The sequence below is a fragment of the Hetaerina americana genome, unplaced genomic scaffold (genome assembly GCF_022747635.1).
Source record: "Hetaerina americana unplaced genomic scaffold, ioHetAmer1.1.p SCAF_45, whole genome shotgun sequence".
In the NCBI taxonomy this organism is placed as follows: domain Eukaryota; kingdom Metazoa; phylum Arthropoda; class Insecta; order Odonata; family Calopterygidae; genus Hetaerina; species Hetaerina americana.
This window is the reverse complement of record NW_027287041.1, coordinates 3,810,609-3,832,869: the sequence shown is the minus strand read 5'-3', so window position 1 is coordinate 3,832,869 and position 22,261 is coordinate 3,810,609. Positions and strand designations below refer to the sequence as shown.

Sequence of the window (22,261 nt, the reverse complement as noted above, 5' to 3'; positions counted from 1 at the left end):
AGGAGTATTTGGGTAAATAAATTTTTAAATGTTTCAATGATAAAACCTTCCTTCTTTAACCCCATGTGGTTTGGACTGAAATATATCAAAGCCTCTTTATCAAGAAAGCAAATTCCACAGAAATACCTGCATTATAATCTATTTTCATATAGAAACATATATTCACAAATCCTAACATCCTGACCCACTTGCCCAAAGACAACATATGATTAGGCAAAGTGGAAATACAACTAAAAAATACATTTGAAACCCAAGGTATAAAAAACTTCATTTATATTCCCAATTGAGTCATATTTCTTCAATAGCAGTGGGAGTATTAAGGATAATCAAGTTGGAAATGTTTGGATGAGAAAATCTTTCACTATTGATCCCTTAATTGACCTAAATAGATAAAAATAAGGTACTTTGGACTGATATACCTCAACACCTCCTTATCCAGAAGGATCATTCCACAGAAAGTAGTAAACTTCTTATCTCTATTTTTGTGTAGAAAGAGATACTCCTAACTCCTAATTTACTCTCCCCACCAGACAATGTCAGCAATACAATCCTCATAATGTTCAGCAAGAGCTGGGGAATACCCTTGCAGCATTTCAGCATTGATATATAAAGGCACGTCTATAGATGTCTACTTAATACTAATTAAATGCTGTGCATTTGAAGATGGATCTCTTTAGTATCTTCTTACTTTAAATGAAGTCATGCAACAATACGTTTTGCATCACATCAGGGTTGTTGATGAACTGCCAAACTTAACAGCACTCTTAATGAAAAATCCACCTTCACTGAAAAGCGTAGGTAAAAAATATATTCTCATAATGTCCTACACTATTCCTCTTTCATATCAACAACGTATCTAAATATTTACACGCAGTTGATTCATGCATAGGTCATCAAATGATTGGAACATTAAGTCATTGTAGCTACACTTAATTATATTCAAATGAATGAAAGTCAAACGAAATTTTTCATAACTGTTAATTTTTATTCAAAGAAGTTTCACAAAACAGAAAAATGATGTCACAGTTTTACAAACTTGAAATTTATGTATTATAATGATCTTTGGTAGTGATAAAATTATTTGGAAGTTTTTTATCATTAAATAAACATCATTATCTAAATTATGCATGTCATTCATACATTACCTCTGTACTTCTTGGGAGAAGGATTTTTTTAATTCGAGCACTTTAGTTTTTTACTTGTTTCTAAGCCTGCCTTTATTCAATGATAAAGCTTGTTTTTAAAATTCTCACGAACATATCAACCTCATTTCTGCTTTCAAATGTATTTGGCCTTCAATAAGGCTCCGGTTATGAGCATGAGTGAATGAAATTGAATATAATGTACATTGCTCCCTGATCATTTTGCAGTGTGTGACTTCATGTGTGACTTGAGATTTCTTTTCCGAACGAATGCTTTAGAACAGACGTGGCACCTATGTGGTCTTTCTCCAGTGTGTGTCATCATATGCCTTTTAAGATCACTTTTCCAAGCAAATGCTCTTGAGCATATCTCACACTTGAGACTTTTTTCTCCGGTGTGCATCAACAAATGCCTTTTAACATCACTATTCTGAGTAAATCCTTTAGAACAGATCTTGCACTGGTATGGCTTTACACCAGTATGTCTTAACAAGTGTATCTTTAGATGACTATTCCGAGCAAATAATCTTGAGCATATCTCACACTTGTGTCTCTTTTCACCAGTATGTGTCAACACGTGCCTTTTAAGATCACTATTCTGAGTAAATCCTTTAGTACAGATCGTGCACTGGTATGGCTTTTCACCAGTATGAATCAACAAGTGTATCTTTAGATGACTATTTCGAGCAAATGCTCTTGAGCATATCTCACACTTGTGCCTCTTTTCATTCGTGTGTGTCAACAAGTGTCTTCTTAGATAATAATAATGAGTAAATGCTCTTGAGCATATTTCACAACTATGTGGGTTTTCTTCAGTATGTTTCAAAATGTGTCTCATTAAATACGGCTTTTGAACATAACCTTTCAAACATATAGCACATTTAAATGGTCTTTCTGCATTATGTGATGACTCTTTGAGCGCAGGTAAAGTTTTGATGAAGTTTTGGGTGCAGAATTCACGTTGGAACTTCCTTTTCCCAGCATGCACCAAGTTGATGTGCCTTGCAAGGTCATTTTTTCTGTCAAATGCCTTTGAGCAAGAGTCACAATAGAATTTTGTTGCATTCCAAACATGCACCTCCAAGACATGATCTTTGAGAAGGTCCCTTTGTGCAAATTCCTTGTAGCAGATTTGACAAGCATGCAATAAAATGCCTCCTGCATCTTTCCCTGCCACATCTTGTTTCTTACAATTATCTGAAAGATTTAAAGAAAAGTAATCTTATCAATGAAAAATTTTAGCTGCAATGAACAAGTTTTTTATCTCCAGATGACATTTAAACATTTATGTACATAAATTACTCCTATAATATAATTGTACTATGGCATGTGGGCTCATTTCAGATGATTTTCATTATGCCATCTTCAATAAAGCTAAAAGGCCAGGGACAAAGCACGTCATTATCTGATGCTGACCCAATAATGTATTCAGTTTTTTTCTCAGAAAGTCGGCTGAAAATATTTGTACTCAACACAAAAAGGTTAGCAGAATACCATTTAGCTTCTATAATACCTTTTTCAGAAGATATGGGCCAGGAAATTGTTTCCCTGAGTTGTTACAATCAAATCATCCATTGAAGTTCTATTTGAAACAAACAAATTAAAACACATATACTTGTTGCTCCATACCCTGATTTTATAAAATCATGTTTAAGAATTATTTTCATGTTCCATTAAAATTATTTAATCTAAATGATGATTGAAAATTTTTAATGTCAAGAAATTAAATTATGACCCTTGCACAAGAGTTCACCAATTTACTTAACTGATGGCTTATTTCAACCAGCTTGCACATTCCATGAGCACCTAATCGTTGACTTTAAACATACAAGTACAAAGAGATACGCAGTAAAATGAATATAGTTTTCTTGTGGTAAATTGACTTACATACATAAAAAATTATCAAGAAAAGGGTTCAATGCCATCACGCATTACATTTCCACAATTGTTTACTTGGCATGAACAAATGCCTAGAAAATTAAATTTGTAAAAGGATTTTGAGAAGGAATAGGAATATTTCCTGTTTTAAATGAATGGAATCAGAGAAAAGACTGCTGTATAAAAAAGGGAAATTCATTTCCTAGGGAATAGATATTTCATTGAAATTAACTGTGTGGCTGTTTTTTACCCAAAGCACAAAGTCCAAATATAGAAGTTAAAATACCGAAATGACAATATTTAAGATGGGGACTATGAGAATGAAAATCTTTATTGATTAATAAAATCCTCAATTCATTCATGGACAAATTACTAATCCAGTAAAATGGTCATTTTAGTAAGTGATAAAGTCATTTTCCTCAAATAATTTGTTTCATACTAAATTTATTTATAACATCTATTTATAATGTGAAACTACTTTTAGTATGGCAATCCCTGATTTCCAACTGAGACATACTACATTGATCAAACAGTTCCCGGAATTTATTCAGAAAATTAAAAATACAAGTTTATTCATCTAAATCTATATTGTCCCCTTCAAAGTAATCCCCATCGACTGCAACACACTTATGCCAGCGCTTGATCCAATCCTGGAAACATTTTTTATATTCGGTTTTCGGTATGTCCATCAGTGTTTCCTGTGATTTTTCCATTACTTCCTCTCGGCTGCTAAAACGCATTCCCCGTAATGGTTTTTTAACTCGATTGAACAGAAAGAAGTCACAGGGAGCCAAATCAGGTGAATTCGGTGGCTGTTGGATGGTATTTGTTGCATTTTTCGTCAAAAAATTACGAATAATGATAGCACTGTGCGACGGTGCGTTATCATGGTGCAAAATCCACGAGTTTTCTGCCCACATTTCTGGTCTCTTTCGGCGAATTGCTTCACGCAAACGTCTCATAACGCCCAAATAATACTCTTTGTTTACTGTCTGGCCTTCTGGCAAAAATTCATGATGCACTACACCGTTGTAATCCATGAAAACCGTCAGCATTGCCTTCTTTTTTGACTGAAAACGACGTGGTTTTTTTGGTCTCGGCTCATTTGGTGAAGGCCATTCACTTGCCTGATGTCTGGATTGCGTGTCGTACTCATAAACCCACGTCTCGTCTCCAGTAATGATGCTTTTGATGAATGTGGGATTGGATTCAGCCTCGCAAATCATGTCTTTTGCGACGCCAACACGGTCTCTTTTTTGCATGAAATTGAGGTCTTTTGGCACCAACTTTGCTGCTACACGACGGAAACCCAAATCATTAACCACAATGTCTTGGGCGGATCCATAGGCAATGTTCAAGTCCTCCGCTATTTCTCTGATGGTTAATTTGCGGTTATTGACCAACATTTCTTTTACTTTATCAATTTTTTCACCGACTTTCGATGTCCATGGTCTGCCACTGCGTTCATCATCTTCGATTGACTCACGACCACTTCTGAACCGCTCGTGCCACCGGTAAACGACCGTCTTTTTTAGAGAATCGTTGCCGAAACACTTTTCCAACATTTCCAACGTCCGTGCGCCACTAAATCCGTTTTTTACGCAAAATTTAATACAAGTTCGTTGTTGCAAATTTAAATCCATTTCTGCAATTGTAAAAAATCGCCAACACACTTACAGAGATAGATGTACTCTTGGCTACGTAACTTTTGCAAATGTCAAGTTATGACACTAAGATTTAAAGGGAATATCAACAACAGATGTACCAATTTAACAAAAAAAACAGAACTCAAATCGGAACGATGGGAGCGCCACACGGTGGTTATTCCGGGAACTTTTTGATCAAGGTAGTATGGTGCCCTTAAAATTACTTCTATACATAATTTTGATTCAATTTATCCAAAAAAGACGTTTCACATTTCCTGGCATAACTTTTCATATATTTGTCCTTTAGATTGCTAGAACTTTCTACAGCAAATAAATTTTTCACAAGAAATTTAAGAAAGAAAATAAAACCCCCACTTTAAAGTTCTGTAAATAAAACGATTTAAAAACATATTTATCGCTTAAAAAGGAAATTTACTTTTAGGTTTATGGTCTGATAAGAAATTTTATGGTGGTTTCTTTAAACAAAAAAAAATATCAGTGTATAAAATGTGACAATTCTGTTGGGTTTAAAAGAAAATTATAACGAAACAAGTTATTATTACCAAATTTAAGTGTCACAAAAAGTTCTGCTGAACAGCAATTGTGGCACTTCTGTGTCATGACTATTTGAAATGCCAGCATTCATTGTGCTTTAATAAAAAAAGAATTAAAGAGTATGACCTTGTTTCAATCATGGGCAGATAATTCTGACTCAATTACATGGGCTATTAATTTAATTCTAAAGAATAATTTACATTAACTATAATATTCTTTTTCTTGATATATTTAAAATTTCACTACCTAGCAATGAAATAAATATAGGACCAATTGGCGAAATTATAACCTCAAAGTGACCAAGATAAGTGTATATTAACCCTCTTAGTGTGGCTGGGATTTCAGGGGTATTAGTGAGAAGTGCGAAGTTTAATTTAAGAAAATGTGTCGCCTTAGAAAAAAAAACATGAAGTTATTTGTTTAGATATCCATATGCAGTTTTTTTAATTTAAAATATAATAATAAAGTTAATAATGATGTAATGCATTTACATCATCTGAATAATGAATGTAATTATTATAGTATCATAAATTTGAAGAATATTTTTTGAGTAATAATATTTCGATTTTTAGACACAAAACTAATATTTTTTTAAAGACATTTTTCAATTAAACTATGATATTTATATATAATAAAGAATCGAAAAGACGTGTAGAAAATATTATATATAATTAAAGAGAAACCAGTGAATTGCAAATTTTTTTGTCAGCCTCTGCATAGTTTGATTTTATTGAAAAGGCTGACCTTACTGTTGTCAAATTGGGACTTTTACCCTTTCCTTGAGACTGCGGCAATGTGCTTACAATCTAAAGGCAGGAAAAAACCAAATTCTAACTCACAGAGAACTGCTGACAATGTAATCCATTGAACAGGGCACAATTGATTAGATACGACGGACGGCAAGAGAAACCAAAATGAATACAAAGCAGTGGTCTCATTTCCACCATCTCAATAAAGTCTTAATAAGCAGGTATATATCAATACGACGACCCAACAACACATTCAAGAGATTACAGATGAAAACAGATTAGTAGCCTTTCAGTGGCTTTTCATAGTGGAAAGACCACTCAGGAAAAAAAAAACGAGCAAACAATTAGGCAGAGCTTCCCAACATGTACAAAACTGAACGAAAAATTATAATAAGAATTATAGTATTTTAAAAGCATTTAAAATTGCTAATAAAAAAATAAAAAATTGGTTATGTAGTTCTAGCAAATTCAACCTATTGATAGCACAAAAACCATAAATTATTAAAGAAAAAACCATAAGTTACAATTATTTAAACAAAAGCCTACACAAGAGCCAATATATCGGCCTGCCGCAATTTTCACCAGGGATACAAAAGCTGATATATTAGCCCACTGCACTAAGATGAGCATGGCAAAATGTATTGAGAAAGATGGTGGATATTAGTTATGACTGATTTTTTTTTGTTTTCATGAAAGAAATTAGTGTATATGGGAGCAATGCTCTAGTTCCAGGTCTTAAATTTGGAGTCCTGGAACTAATTAAAAAGGCTTATGCAAATGATGTCTTAAGCCTGAGAAGTTTTTAAGTAGCAAAAAATGTATAAGAAAGCGTGACAACTTAATAAAGATAAAGGCCAGGTAAGTTACCTCATGACCACTGCAACTGATTCTGAGCCGTCAAAAATGAAACTATTTTTCACTCTGCTATGCATTTAATAACCTCCCTTGTTAGTAAAGAATCCAGCCTTTTGGGAGGAACCAACATTAACAAATTAATGAGGATCTTGTGTTAAGGGAGGTATGAGCAAAGGTGGTTGCAAGAGTCTTGAGCAAGGAACAAAAGCTAGAAAGAAGCTTCTGACATAATTTGCCATTGCAATGCTCTTATAAGCCCTGACCTGGCTCTACTGTCCCTTTTCCTTTATTTGAAACAAAAAGGCAGATAAAAATATATCAATTATACTCGAATCTAACAGTTCAAGTACTGATAATAACTGCTTAGACAATATTTCAGAAAATGATTTTCAGTAGACTTTTGATGAGTGGAAGATAAACTAACTACGTATATTGATGCATGATGAACAAATTTTGATGAAAAGTCTTGAGCAAGGAACAAAAGCTAGAAAGAAGCTTCTGACATAATTTGCCATTGCAATGCTCTTATAAGCCCTGACCTGGCTCTACTGTCCCTTTTCCTTTATTTGAAACAAAAAGGCAGATAAAAATATATCAATTATACTCGAATCTAACAGTTCAAGTACTGATAATAACTGCTTAGACAATATTTCAGAAAATGATTTTCAGTAGACTTTTGATGAGTGGAAGATAAACTAACTACGTATATTGATGCATGATGAACAAATTTTCAATTTTTTTAGGTACCTGTAAGGATAACATCATTGGCTTCTGATATTTAGAGGCAACGATGATACTTATTATGTATGGATCTTACCTTATTTTATACGCAAAATCCCTAAAGTGAATAATTAAAGGTTAAATATTCAAAACAAAAAAGTTAGAATAACTTTTCTACAAATTAAGACCATAGTAAATAAACCTGGAGTTAAATTGATCAGTGTACTAAAACCTTGACAAGGGAAACTTCAACACTGAGGAAGAATATTCAACAATTTCATTTATAATCATGGCCAAAAGGGATAAAGATCCTTAACTGTTAGTATAAAATATAAAAAAGGCAACCATGGAATATTTGTGGTTCAACATATGTATCAGATTGGTACTTAAATTATTAAAGTTTGAAAACAAGAGGAACTTAGAAAATAACAACCAGCAGCAGTGAAATGAAATCTATTATATGCATTTTATTTTGTTAATTTTTAGGATTTTTGCCCTGTCAATTCCTGAAAGAGAGCATTTTATTTTGCAAAGTCTTTTGCAGTTGTTCTTGGGATCATAACCAAAAGGAAAGAGAGTAAGGCAATCAATAACTTACAGGATGATCAATTTAGGTATAGGAAGGGGGAGGTACATGTAATGTCATTGCAGCAATGAGATTTTTAATCAAAAGGAATAAAGAACATGACCACAAGATATAATGCCAAAAATAGGAATAGATTAGAGGGAAATGAGGCTAATCTGCTACCTGTTCATGTCCAAGACTGCTCAGGTGCGAGTGGGAAACGGGGAGTCAGGATGGGCAGTGTTAGGAAGAGGTGTAAGGCAGGGTTGCCCATTATCACCATTGCTGTTCAACATGTATGCAGAGGAAATGAATAAGAAGGCATGGGAAGAACTGGAGGTAGGAATGAAAGTGGGTGGGGAATTCATAAAATCAGTTAGGATTGCTGATGACCAAGCTTTAGTTTGTCAGTCAGCCAAGGGGCTGCAAGCATTGCTTAGTAAATTGGCAATTCGGTACAACAGGTATGAGATGAGAATCAATATTGATAAAACAAAGAATATGCAATTTTCTAGGATGAAAAAGCTTAGGTTAACATTAAAATAGGGAGGCAAAAACAAGAGCTGGAAAAACAGTTTATGTATCTCAGTATTCATTGGACCAACACAGTAAAAGTAATAGGGACATAAGGATAGGAATTGCTTTAGGCAAAGGGACGTTGAGGAAGGACATTATGAAAAGATTCTTTAGGAAACTTTGATATGGAGGATAGCTATATACAGTGCAGAAACGTGGTCATTGAAGCAGGAGGATAGACATTGACTGAAGGATTTTTAAATGTGGGTGTGAAGAAGAATGGAGGAAGTAAAATGGACAGAAAAGAAAAAAAATGAGGAAGTACTTGGTATATAACGCAAAGAAAAAGGTTTGCTTGGAGATATCTTAAGGAGGCAGGAAATGTTTCTGAAGGGGGTATTGACTTGCAGCTGGATGTTGAAGACTAATGGAGGGTAGATTGTTAGGCAAATGAGGAAAGAGAAGGAACAGAATAGGGATGTTAGACTGGATGATGGGAGGAAGAAGGAACTCAGAGCTGAAGAGGGACCTGATATAGCGTAGAATGTTGTATTTTGCTAGGGGTGGAAATTATTTAATTAGTGTTTATGTCTATCCATAAACCTACATTGACCGGTAGATTACCTGATAATAATAATTATGTTACAGGTTTATTCGGATTTAAATATTTTCCCATCAATTTTTGTAATTAGTCATAATATTGTATCTGACGTTTTCAGTATTTCTAAAATATTCAAAATGCAAAAGTAAGACAACTGAGTCTCCAGCTCCCCTTACCTTGTGTCTTCAACTGATCTGATGTAACTCCGCCCATCTCCTGCAAAGTATTGTCATCACATTCTTCCTTATTGTCTACTTCTTCATCAGAGGATAAATGCAATTCTAAATCTTCTAAATCATCCTGAAAAATATCAACATAACCAATGCAGATTGTATCCATGTAAAACATTAATAAAATGCCCCAAAAACTTTCAAACCTAATCTATAAAATTACACAAGGTTTAAAATTATACATTTCGATTTAAATTAATAATTACCGAGCATTTGTCTTAATTTCTTCAAAAGCATTAACATTATTCATTGAACCTTCTAACATCAAATGATATTGCCAGTGTTTCAATTCAAGTTTAGAGAAGGTAAATTATAGGAGAGCTTACTGTTAAAATATAAGTAAACCTTTGATATCCATGGATTGAAAATATAAAATGAAAATATTTAAATACTGTTAACAAGAAAATGCCTCAACATTATGAATAATAGTTTTGGCCCACCAATTAAATTAAATAACATACTAAATACAGAGAATAGGTCTTGTGGCTTATTTTTCTCATAGTAATAAGCTTCTTTAACAAACTAGAAGAAGTCATCACATTGCCTAATTGGAATCATGAACTTGTTCAAGAATACAACCAGCTCATTTTGAACTTAGCAAGCCCCAATTTATCACCAAAGAACACTATCTAAAGCTCTCCTCATCTATCACGATACTAATGCCAAGGATATCCATTCTTATCTATTATGACAGATGGTTAAAATTTCAAAATAATTTAATCAAGAACATACATCTTGGGAGCTAATTTCTTCAAATTACTCTGGTACTTGAATAATTTTGTAGTCCTTCGTTTTCTTAAACACAGAACATTTGACAATGTTAATAGTTAAATTGCATGAAAGTGTTATTCAATAAAAAGTTATTAAAGATTTTTTTATACCAGTCCTCATTTAAAGAAGGATTTAGCCATGCAAAACCACATAGAAGGCAATTTCATCTCATAACATTACCTAAGTTTAAAAAGCAATGCACTCAGAATAAAACATAATGCATATTGTTATGAAAGAGCGTTGGTTATAAAAGAAATTCATAATAGCTTTCTTTCCTTACCTGAATCTCAACTTCGTCACAGTTATCGTCATCCATCAAATTCATCATAGTGTTGGCTGAACAATTGTCCTCTTCCTCAATTGATGACTTTTCCATTGACTGGTTAATAGCTTTCATTGAACTTCTCAACACCATCAAATTTCTTCTTTTACCATTCACTAAATAAACACCAACGCTCTCTGAATCCTTCTGAAGGCTTGGGAGCACACACAGCTCCTTAATAAACATAAATAATCATAATCAATACCAAGATGTTTAATAGTTAATTATAAAGTTCACCTATAAATAAGCCCTATACAGGCATTACTTAAAATTATAATATTCATAGGCATATCATAGAGAAAAAAGATAATATACTTTCCCTAGGTTACATATTATTTCTGAATGAGAAATTTTGTGCATCATTAAGGTTTGCAGAGAAAAAGCAAATTTTGAATGGTACTTAGAAATTGTATGGCCATTTGTCAAATTATCTTAAAGGTTTTATATTAATCTATAACATTAATAAGAAGGGAATATAAGCAAAAATTGGATATTCAAAATGATTATAGACATGTACAAATTTTTTCCAACATGATTTATCAATAATATAACTTTCAGGTTGAGATATTCACATCTAGAGTAAGGTCACTGTTTTCCTTTTATCCTAATTAGTCAAGACATGGAACTCATTTTCACATGCAAAATATTAGTCAGCTGCTGAATTCTGAACCAACAGAAACTGGTCAATTTGACCGTGGTTTATGTTGGTTGGCTAATATGACAGTGCAAACATTTATTTAAAAAATTTGCTCACATCAAAGACTGTAATAGCTTTATCTGGAATATTTTATAGGTTAACATAAACAGAGTAAGGTCTGCAGCTATGGCCTTCTGCAACATTTAAAAGAAGATAACAGTTAAGAATGGCATTAAAAAACATTAAAGTTAAGTAAAATAATTGAATATTCTTATATATTTAAAATATCTCCATCAGGCAATTTAAGAGTGAAAGAAGTATTCGTAATTTTATTGTATGCTTTCAATGTGGTCAATTAAAACTTTGTACCTGAGGAAGAACTGCATTTTATATTTTTTTACCTAAAAGTCCTGAATGGGCTAAGAAAAAGTGTCAACAAGGTTATTACAACCAACATAAAATACATGAAATTATATTTAAAAAAAGATTTATGACACTTTATGACACCTCCAATTAGCCTGACCATGTCACCTATTACTGTTCCTTCAAAATGAAAACTGTTAAAACGACATTTTGATATGGTTCTTTAATGCCAAACATATCTGTTCTATTTTGGGATATTCAAGAGTTGTAAAAAGAAGCATTTACAATAACAGCACATATATCACCAAAATAATTTGGTTATTTTGGTGCCATTATGGTAAGAATGTTTCTTAAATACCTCAGAAGTCCCTTCTTGATTCTCTTCACTGTTGTCCATATCCCTATGCCTAGCTGGAGCAGTTTCCTGCTGTTCAACTGCTATTTTATCCATGTCTACAATCGTCTGCAAAGTTATTTAAATAGTGAGAAAACAGTAAAACTAAATGATTTTAGGTATAAATATAAGGTATATGAGTTTTCTTAGCATAAATGGAATTCAAATTTGATTAAAATTGCATTTGGTATTAAATTTTAAATATTTACCTTGAGCTATTATTTTTTATGTATACTATCACTAGGTATCAAAACAAAACCAATAAATGTTGGAAACATATTTAAAATGAAAAATAAACTCTCATTAGATAATTGAAACATTATAAATGAAAATTACAGATGAGATTAGATAAATTATATCAGGCCTTTAGTTGACATGCATGAAAAAATCAGATAAATGTCGGACTCTACAGAATCATTGAAAAAGAATTATTCTATATTATGAATATAATCAGAATTACAATCAAAATTCCTTCAAATGATTGTCGAAGGTCAAGTTATTTATTTTAGAATTTAAATGAGTAATTACATCACTTATATTCTGATTGCCTTTTTCTTGCAATTTGCCTTTATTTCTTATGATGACTTGGAGATTGGCAATGTCCTAATCAATATCATTTAAGCAAATTTCAACTCTCTTTACCTTAAACTTTCACCACTATGGTCTGATAACTTTTATACAAAACATTCTTAATGCCATGTCATTCCACAGTAATCGTTTCATTTATTGTTTTACTTCTATATTTATTCCTAGATATACCTTCTTGCATTGCAATATACTTATACATCACATGCAATAAAAACACATTCTCTATATAATAAGCAATAATATAACATTATTGTCTTTTTGATTAGCAAGTTATTACATAGCTCTGTGGTTATGATAATCTTTCAAGCCAAAAAAAATTAGTGGTTTTCATAAATACCTATCCGTGCATCAAAGATTTAGTATAAAGTATTGTATTTTTTAAGATGACTTACAGAAAACTTTTCTACTGTAAGTATTCATGAGTTGAAAAAAGAAACATGAGCAATAATAGAACTAATATCACAGATTTAGTTTATTAATTACCTTTAGAGAGGTTCCTTCCAGATTCTTAACATTTTGGTCCACATCTCCCTGGCTAGCTACAATTTCATTGGTCTCTTGGTCTTCAACATCCACTTCCTCTGTCTTCACTATAGTGCCCTGAGTTAATTGAATAATTATTAAACAGTAAAAATATGGAACTTCAGTTATTGATAGCAAATTATATGTAAACAAATTTCATATATTAAGTAAAAATTAGTGTCACTTAAGTCTTTTCAAATGCAAATGAATAAGTATTTGCAAAATAACAAAAGCTTTGGATGAACTTTGAAAATGTCAACCTGTTCCAATGTCTTCCTTACCTGAAGAGAATCTTCTTCATGATTATCCATAATGTGATCTCCTATTTTTAGCCTAGCTGTCATTTCAACAGTTTCCTGATCTTCATTATCTGAAATTTCTTTTTTAACTGTGATCTGAACCTAGTTGTTCAAAATATAAATATTGAAAAAGATTTTAAAAAGTGGATGAACATTGAAATTGAATTTTAAATTCTTGATACACATTTTCCATTTCATTTTTATGCATATATATTTCCTATGCATGAATGCAATTCAAAATTACATACCAGTGCTTTTCTCTTAAAATTTTATGGATATGATATGAGAGTATCAATGTTTACCTGAGGGGGGATAATTTATACCTGAAACACGACTAGATATAACAGCAAGAGCAATTATTAAAAGATGCAATTCGAAAATGCAAAACCAAACCACCTGATAGCTGATTTCAGCATTAAAAATGAGAATTTTAAGAGATTAGATACATAACATCAGACCATTATTGACATACATGAAGGGTTCAGATAAATCTCAGTTTCTCTTTATTCACTGAATAACAAGTAATTTCTTCAATTTAATGGATTTATTCAAAATTGTTATCAAAATTCATTTCCATAGAATCCAGAGGATAAAGGTATCAATTTTAGAATATTAATGAGTACTTACCCTGTTCACACTGGGAATGCGCTTTTCTCCTAAAATGCTTGATGCTCTAGTGACCACCCGCAAATTGGCAACTCCCACATCACCATCACTGGAGGCATCATTTAACTCTGTCTCTACCTTTAGATTCTTCTACAATAAACCAACAATGAAATTTATTAAAATTAATGTGACACGATTATTTGGAAATATATTTTCTTCAGTAGATATACCAGTAGTAACATCCTGGAAAAAATGATAAGCAAAATGCTGTAAAATGAAATTGAGCAACCTACAATTATAGATAGATAGATAGATAGATAGATAGTGGTCTTTATTTGGGCGAAATTGAGACCAAATGGTCCCTTCTTCCATTTAACCCATCGTCATATACATATTATATTAGCCATTAAACTTATAAATACAGTCATATGTACACATAAATACATATAGACAGACATCAATTCATTAACACAGATTTGCACATCGAAAAGAAAACAGTATATACATATATATAGACACACACATACACATACATACACATACACACACATACATACCTATATTCATACACATACCTACACATATACATACATATCCACACACACATACACATACACACATAAACATACATACATGCATTCATACACATACATAAATACAAACATAAGTACGCACATACACACCCATACATACATACATATACATATACATATATAAATTAAGAATATACCTACATATACTCAAATTAAATGACAGTGAAGTCAACAGTACAATAAAATGAGGAAAGTCTGAGCAAAGAATGAGGTTTGTGGGAAAAGCTAGGGAGAGCGTGGCATTGCTCAACTAGTAAAAACCCACGCAGGAAAAACACCCACGAAGAGAAGGGGGGTGTGAAAAACCTGCGAAAACCCTATTAATTAGAGGAAAGATACATGTACATTGTAACAATCATTTTTACAGAGTATACATATTATTAAGTTACTGAAATTGAAATGGAGAAATTAAATACATTGACAACACATGCGGAGTAATGAGAAGCGTGATGTTTCTAAAAATAATTACGCAAACTCCTACCGCTTGAGATGACAAAACAAAAAGCAGGGTAAAAAACAAAGTAGACACAGTGATCTGTATAACAGCTGAGTGGAATAACGGAGGGATACTGGTTAAGTTAAGTACCTGAGGAAAATGAACTTGTGAAGTGCTCTTCTAAATGTTGTTGTTGATGAAGAGTTTTTTATGTCATCTGGGAGAGAGTTCCACAGACGGCATGCTGTAACATGAAAAGATTTGTGATAGATTTCCGTGTGATGGTGTGGGACAAGAAGTTTGTTATTACCCCTGGTATTTCTGTTGTGGATTGAGTTGATGAAGAGGAAGTTTTTGTATAGATAATTAGGGGTGTGCTTTGAAAGTATTCCGTAGAGAAGTGAAAGAATATGTAAATGCCTGCGGCCTTCTAGCTTTAACCAGGATATTCTATTAAATGAGTCGGAAATATGATCGTACTTCCTAAGGAATTATGGGTCTTCTGGAGTTTGGTTTTTAGTTCGCCTGAAAGGTCTTGGTATACTAAATCACAGTAATCAAAGTGGGGTATGAGAAGAGTGGACACAAGAAGCATCTTTAAGGAGGGGGGAGCAATGTGCTTTAACCTTTTCAGTGAATGCAGGGATGAGTTAATTTTTCTGCAGATAGCAATTGCATGATCAGTCCAAGATAATGTTTCATTAATTATACAGCCTTTAGTAGATATTAATAACTATTTAAATAGGGTTATTGCAACTAGTTATCGAAGTTAATTGAAGCCTTAGTTTTTGAGTTTTAAAAATATTAAAGAACTGTTCACACAAAAATACTAAAAATTCTTAATTATATGTTTTTTATTAAAAAAGAAAATATTTATTGAAAAAAATATATTAACTAATAAAATATATCAAAAGGATCATTCCAATCAACACTTGTATTTTTTTATCTTTTTAAAATTATGATGAGTAGATGGTTAGGCTTCACAAAATAATTCCTACGAATTACCTTTAACATCACTAAATAAGTGCTATCAACGAGTTTATTGTGCTTTTACTTCATAGAGTTACAAATATTAGAGGCAATTTCCTTAAAATTGAACGAGTTAATAAACTTACGAATAAAAATAATATTGTAGGTTAGTACTCCAAGATCTTATTTTAATACCAGATATCATTGTTTACATGGACATTTGTATATTATCATCCCTATCGGTTTACTCACAATTTATGAAAACTGATTGCATAAATGCATTTAATATTTTGACACTTTTAGTAAAATTCAACCTTAGTACACTGTTACTTGAGATTTCGAATTAAATATAGAATGAAATTGCTTTCTGTGTTACCAGGAGCGTAGTTAATTCCCAATTCTTATATAAACTCCAGTATTAGTCATTTGGTAATAAGACCCTAAGATTTACGTACAATAGCGAGGACAATTATTAAAAATAAATATGTTCATTATTCAATTTAAGTTACTTCCGTTTACGCTTAACGTTATCCAAAACATTCCTCATAAAATTACAAAATACCAACCATAATTTGTTGGCCTCGACTCAAAGACCGTTACTTCAAAGAGTTTCAAATATTATGCGTAATTTTCCAGGACATTGCTCATAACATTACAAAATACCAAACATAGTTGGTCTCGACTCACCGTTGTGCGGAGGTTTTTTATCTCCGCGTGTCTCTTTGTCCTTTGCCTGTTCAATAGATGGTAGTTTTCGTGGCACTGCTGCTTAAACATGTAGAAATCCGTCAGCAGTTTAAAGCATTTATAGCAGAGCAACCACGGGTTGCTCCTCTCCCTGACTACCTATATAAACATGATTATCAAAGTATTAAACCCTAAACATTCGCTCTTAATGGGGCTCCAATCACTATCTGAATAACTTAAAGGCTATTTTAAGCTAAAATAGGGCACTATCGCACATTTCGTGGTAAATTTACTATAAAAGCATCGTTATTATAATACGTAAACATACAACGGATATCTTACTTTCAATTCCAACAACTCTTCTATTGCTTCCCGCACCAATTTCTCAGCATCGTTGTTTTCATAAAAAATGTTTGTGAACCGTCCACCACGGCTAAGACATAATCTACACTTTAAACTTTCGTGTCGAGGCATCTTTGGAGCACTTCACACTGTCAACATTTACTTCACGAAAACAGTGACTTTCAAAATGGCCGACTACATTTCGATGGGTCGTTCGTTGTGAATCGATTACTAATTGCGAGTTCGAAAGTCGATTCTGTTTTGTTTCGGCGCTAGGTGATCCCCATATTCAAATATTTTTCAATATTTATAAATTATTTAAACTTCCACTCAATAGATTGTGGTCATTCCTGTATACTTACAGTACTTTTGCACTACCGAAAAATGAAAAAAATACTTGTTTTTTTAAATAAGAGACATTAGATTCAACATTACCAAACCCGTAAACAAAAAGGTATATTTTATTTTGTATTTAAACTGAAAACTTCAATCTTGTTAAAAAGATATGAGGTGTATACAAATAGGTTCCCGGCATAACAACTTTAAGAATAATAATAGCAAATCGGAAATACTGTTCATTAATTTCTTACGTCGGAAAACTTTGAAATAAACTTATGTGGTGACTAATTGCATTTACTTAATTAAGCAGATATATTTAGAAAATGATAATTATGTGGGTAATCTGAGAGGAGGAGGAGGAAAAGATACGTACGTCTCAAGCTCAATATTTTGAGCCCGGGCCCTGACCACGGGCCCTTAAATAATCATCATATACTACTTTGATCAAAAAGTTCCCGGAATAACCACCGTGTGGCGCTCCCATCGTTCCGATTTGAGTTCTGTTTTTCTTGTTAAATTGGTACATCTGTTGTTGATATTCCCTTTAAATCTTAGTGTCATAACTTGACATTTGCAAAAGTTACGGTCGGTTTTCGGTATGTCCATCAGTGCTTCCTGCGATTTTTCCATTACTTCCTCTCGGCTGCTAAAACGCGTTCCCCGTAATGGTTTTTTAACTCGATTGAACAGAAAGAAGTCACAGGGAGCCAAATCAGGTGAATTCGGTGGCTGTTGGATGGTATTTGTTGCATTTTTCGTCAAAAAATTACGAATAATGATAGCACTGTGCGACGGTGCGTTATCATGGTGCAAAATCCCCGAGTTTTCTGCCCACATTTCTGGTCTCTTTCGGCGAATTGCTTCATGCAAACGTCTCATAACGCCCAAATAATACTCTTTGTTTACTGTCTGGCCTTCTGGCAAAAATTCATGATGCACTACACCGTTGTAATCCATGAAAACCGTCAGCATTGCCTTCTTTTTTGACTGAAAACGACGTGGTTTTTTTGGTCTCGGCTCATTTGGTGAACGCCATTCACTTGCCTGATGTCTGGATTGCGTGTCGTACTCATAAACCCACGTCTCGTCTCCAGTAATGATCCTTTTGATGAATGTGGGATCGGATTCAGCCTCGCAAATCATGTCTTTTGCGACGTCAACACGGTCTCTTTTTTGCATGAAATTGAGGTCTTTTGGCACCAACTTTGCTGCTACACGACGAAAACCCAAATCATTAACCACAATGTCTTGGGCGGATCCACAGGCAATGTTCAAGTCCTCCGCTATTTCTCTGATGGTTAATTTGCGGTTATTGACCAACATTTCTTTTACTTTATCAATTTTTTCACCGACTTTCGATGTCGATGGTCTGCCACTGCGTTCATCATCTTCGATTGACTCACGACAACTTCTGAACCGCTCGTGCCACTGGTAAACGACCGTTTTTTTTAGAGAATCGTTGCCGAAACACTTTTCCAACATTTCCAACGTCCGTGCGCCACTAAATCCGTTTTTTACGCAAAATTTAATACAAGTTCGTAGTTGCAAATTTAAATCCATTTCTGCAATTGTAAAAAATCGCCAACACACACAGAGATAGATGTACTCTTGGCTACGTAACTTTTGCAAATGTCAAGTTATGACACTAAGATTTAAAGGGAATATCAACAACAGATGTACCAATTTAACAAAAAAAAACAGAACTCAAATCGGAACGATGGGAGCGCCACACGGTGGTTATTCCGGGAACTTTTTGATCAAGGTAGTAAGTAAGTATGCATGTACACATGAAAAAAATGGATCTAACTAAACGGATATAACTACGTCTAAATAAAACGGCATCCTCGAAGCTCACGCAAAACACATATACCCTGTGAAGGCTGAGGAAATAATATATGCAATCACAGAGGACGTATAATCAATCCTTAATCTCCTTTATTGGTGGCAAATGTTTCATTTTTTCCATCCGGGTCCACACTCAATTTTCAAAGGGCTCAAAACGGCACCTTTAATACATATTAACATGACAGGCAAAATCACAATACACCCCATGCCAAAGTGTTCTCTCCTCCTCTTCCGTACCTGAAAGGAGTCTGAGACAAGTGTTTGTTGTGCATTAGCCTCATGTTCCCCCAATTACTTAATTTGTTCTTCATTTTAATTTTTAGTTTTTCAAAATATATGCTTCAAAATCCACTTTAAGACATTTAAAGAATAGGAAAATACATACTCATTTTATGATATTTGTTCCTGTACTTATTAGTGCCCTCATTGCTGTGTTGCCTTTCACCCTCCTGAGTTCAAACTGAACATGTGTTAGAGGTTATTCCTTTGACATTGCCCTCCAACCTCTGGTAGATACCTTTGAGTATCTTGTTATCTGCGTTTATCTTCCTATACTTCCGTATTTGTTATAAATTGTAGAATTACCATTTCTTGGGAGAGGAATTCAAAGTATTTTGAGAATACTTTCAGAGGAGTTACTCTCTCATATCTATGCAATGATATAATCCTTACTTACTCTTTCTCTCCCATATTCATTTACCCAAAATCAGTTTATTATAATTATTATGATATCAAGATTCAATATTTCAGATTCTTTTCACAATGAAAACATTATGGTTGGAATGTAGCATATGTATCTTAAATAGCATGTACGCACATAGCCAAATGATAGTTCACAAATGAGTAATAAAATGATTAATATTTACTTCAAACCATTCAAAGGTATATTTTATGTTGCATCACAATTTTAGATTGTTTAAAATAGCAGGGCCACGTCAATGTCAGAGGAATTTTATAGAGGGACGTCAAATGAAGCATGTCACAGTAGAACTATAAAATTTTTACATTACCCAATATCTATGACAGCTAATATATGAATAGGTGTATGGCTAATTTTTAATGTTGCCATTGTAAATAATACAGCATTGAATCTTTTGACCGAAATCTTATAAATGATTAAATCGCACATAAGCAAACCGAATTTTGTCCTTTCTGATGTCCCTTTACTATTATACGATTCCGGTACTATTATGTCAGCTGAAAAAGTTTAAAATTGAAGAAAACAGATAAAGAGCAAAATGTCAGTTGCCACACATTAAATGTTATATATTGTGTATCATTGGGGTTTTAACATTTTTTATTATTGTGCCAAGTAAATTGTGGAAGATACCATTATAAATTCAACATTATTATGCTGTTCAACAGTACGTTAGATAGTACAATAGTACGCTATTCAACATAAATTTTGCTGTCCTGTTGACATTTTTTTTATTATTTGAAATATTTGGAGTTAAATGAATCAATATTCTGTTCATATATTCAGTACAATGTTGTCAAAGTGTATTTTTGTAATTTGGAAATAGTACTTTTGTTTATTATGTGGTTAAACAGTTGTAAATAAAATGATGTAATAGATTGTGAAGGATGAAAATCATCTGTAGTTGGTGTGTTCTAACTGTATGGTGAATCAAACTGAATTCCTGCTTTTTAAGCATTGATGTGATTAATGTTTGTCTATTTTTGATGATCGCCTCTAAAAAGGAGGTTTATTCGCCTCTAAGAAGGTTCAATCCTGCAGCAAAAGGGAGGATAAATAATCAAAATGAGGTCACTTGCATCATTGTTTTGGATTATGTCAACAGTGAAGACACCTTTAGGAAATAAGGAGTTTTTATCTCTTTTCATTTTCTGTGATCAGTAAGCCATTATTTTTGCATACCAAAATGAATGGCAAAAACCATTGACACAATGAGCAAACTATTTGCTCTTTGAATGAATAACATAAACAGCTCTAGTATCCTCTTACTGCCTAACAAGATTTTACTTACTTATTTACATTTTTGAACTAGTGCAATAGCTAGCCAAAGACATTGAAAAAACGACACTCAGTCTGCTTTCTTGAATTATGCATTGGTTTAATGCTAACTTAATAGACATTTAACATCCTCAGGATGCACTTTCAAAATGAATCTTCTTTCACTAACCTATTATTACAGTTTATTATTTTTACACTTTAATATAATATTCTACCAAACTCTCATTTTTGATAATCTGACTGATACTTTTCTGAGCCACCTGGCATTTTCCATGCATCCATATGCCTTCTGCATTGTGATGACAAGTTTATGTTGATGACTTATCTCATTCTCTAGTCTGAAAACTCAATTCCTTTCTCCCTGTGGACAATCCTTGGGCTTAGATGGAAGTCGCCCACCGCATCATCAATTCTTCCTTTGTTTTTATTGCTTTTAATTCCAAATTATTATCAAATGTTTCTCCCAGGAACGCATGCCTTACATACACATGCCACATTTCCTATAACTGATACTATATTCTATCAATTTCTTTCTCCTTATGTTTGCTTAGTAGAATGTACCAGTACAATAAGGAAGGGTATCAGCTCTGTGTGCACTTCTACTGAAAATGTTTTCTCAGTTAATAGGTCTATCTTAACTATGGGTTAATCACCGTTTTCATTCAATATTTTTGCTAACCTGATTTTAAGTATAAAGAATGTTCAGGGGTTTTTGGTTAAGTATTATTTTTAGCCAGGGCTCATCTAGGACATAGGATCATAGCAAAGGATTTTTAACAAATTATTAGGAGTTAAATGAAATGCTATTTATGTGTAATTTTCTTTGCTTAATCCATGTGGTGAAGAAGAAGAATAATTAATAAATTCTGACCTAGTACTCATATTAGGAAGTATAAAGTTTGATTTCTTACTTAGAATCCTAGGTTTAATTCATATAGACACTTCTCTGGTCCCCTTTACTGTTTAAAAGAGTTGCATGATCCTTACCAGGATATAAGATGTTCTGAGAAATTATAGTTAGGCACCAGAAGAATACCATACTTGGCATTAAAGAATATCCTGCTTCAGGTAAATATCACACATTGCTGTGTATGTCTAAGTTATATGGTATGGTAT

The 22,261-nt window shown here is 33.0% G+C and overlaps 1 protein-coding gene across 1 annotated transcript; it reads right to left on the bottom strand.

The window, feature by feature from the left end:
• Positions 1–1,151: 1,151 nt before the first annotated feature.
• LOC139693256 (zinc finger protein 436-like) lies at positions 1,152–17,154 on the bottom strand. The gene is made up of 9 exons (XM_071591361.1): positions 16,987–17,154; positions 16,645–16,803; positions 13,981–14,109; positions 13,336–13,455; positions 13,016–13,132; positions 11,909–12,013; positions 10,509–10,724; positions 9,404–9,527; positions 1,152–2,339 (listed from the first exon to the last, which is right to left on the bottom strand). Exons 1-9 carry the CDS (start codon positions 17,116–17,118, stop codon positions 1,360–1,362), a joined length of 2,082 nt encoding a protein of 693 aa, XP_071447462.1. The 5' UTR covers positions 17,119–17,154; the 3' UTR covers positions 1,152–1,359.
• Positions 17,155–22,261: the final 5,107 nt, after the last annotated feature.

Excerpts from the sequence above, each read along its gene's own strand:
- LOC139693256 (XM_071591361.1), bottom strand. The coding sequence starts at position 17,118 with ATGCCTCGACACGAAAGTTTAAAGTGTAGATTATGTCTTAGCCGTGGT. Across the intron at positions 13,456-13,980 it reads GCATTCCCAGTGTGAACAGG|GTTCAGATCACAGTTAAAAA; the intron begins GTAAGTACTCAT and ends TTGAACAACTAG. Across the intron at positions 9,528-10,508 it reads GTGACGAAGTTGAGATTCAG|GATGATTTAGAAGATTTAGA; the intron begins GTAAGGAAAGAA and ends GATATTTTTCAG.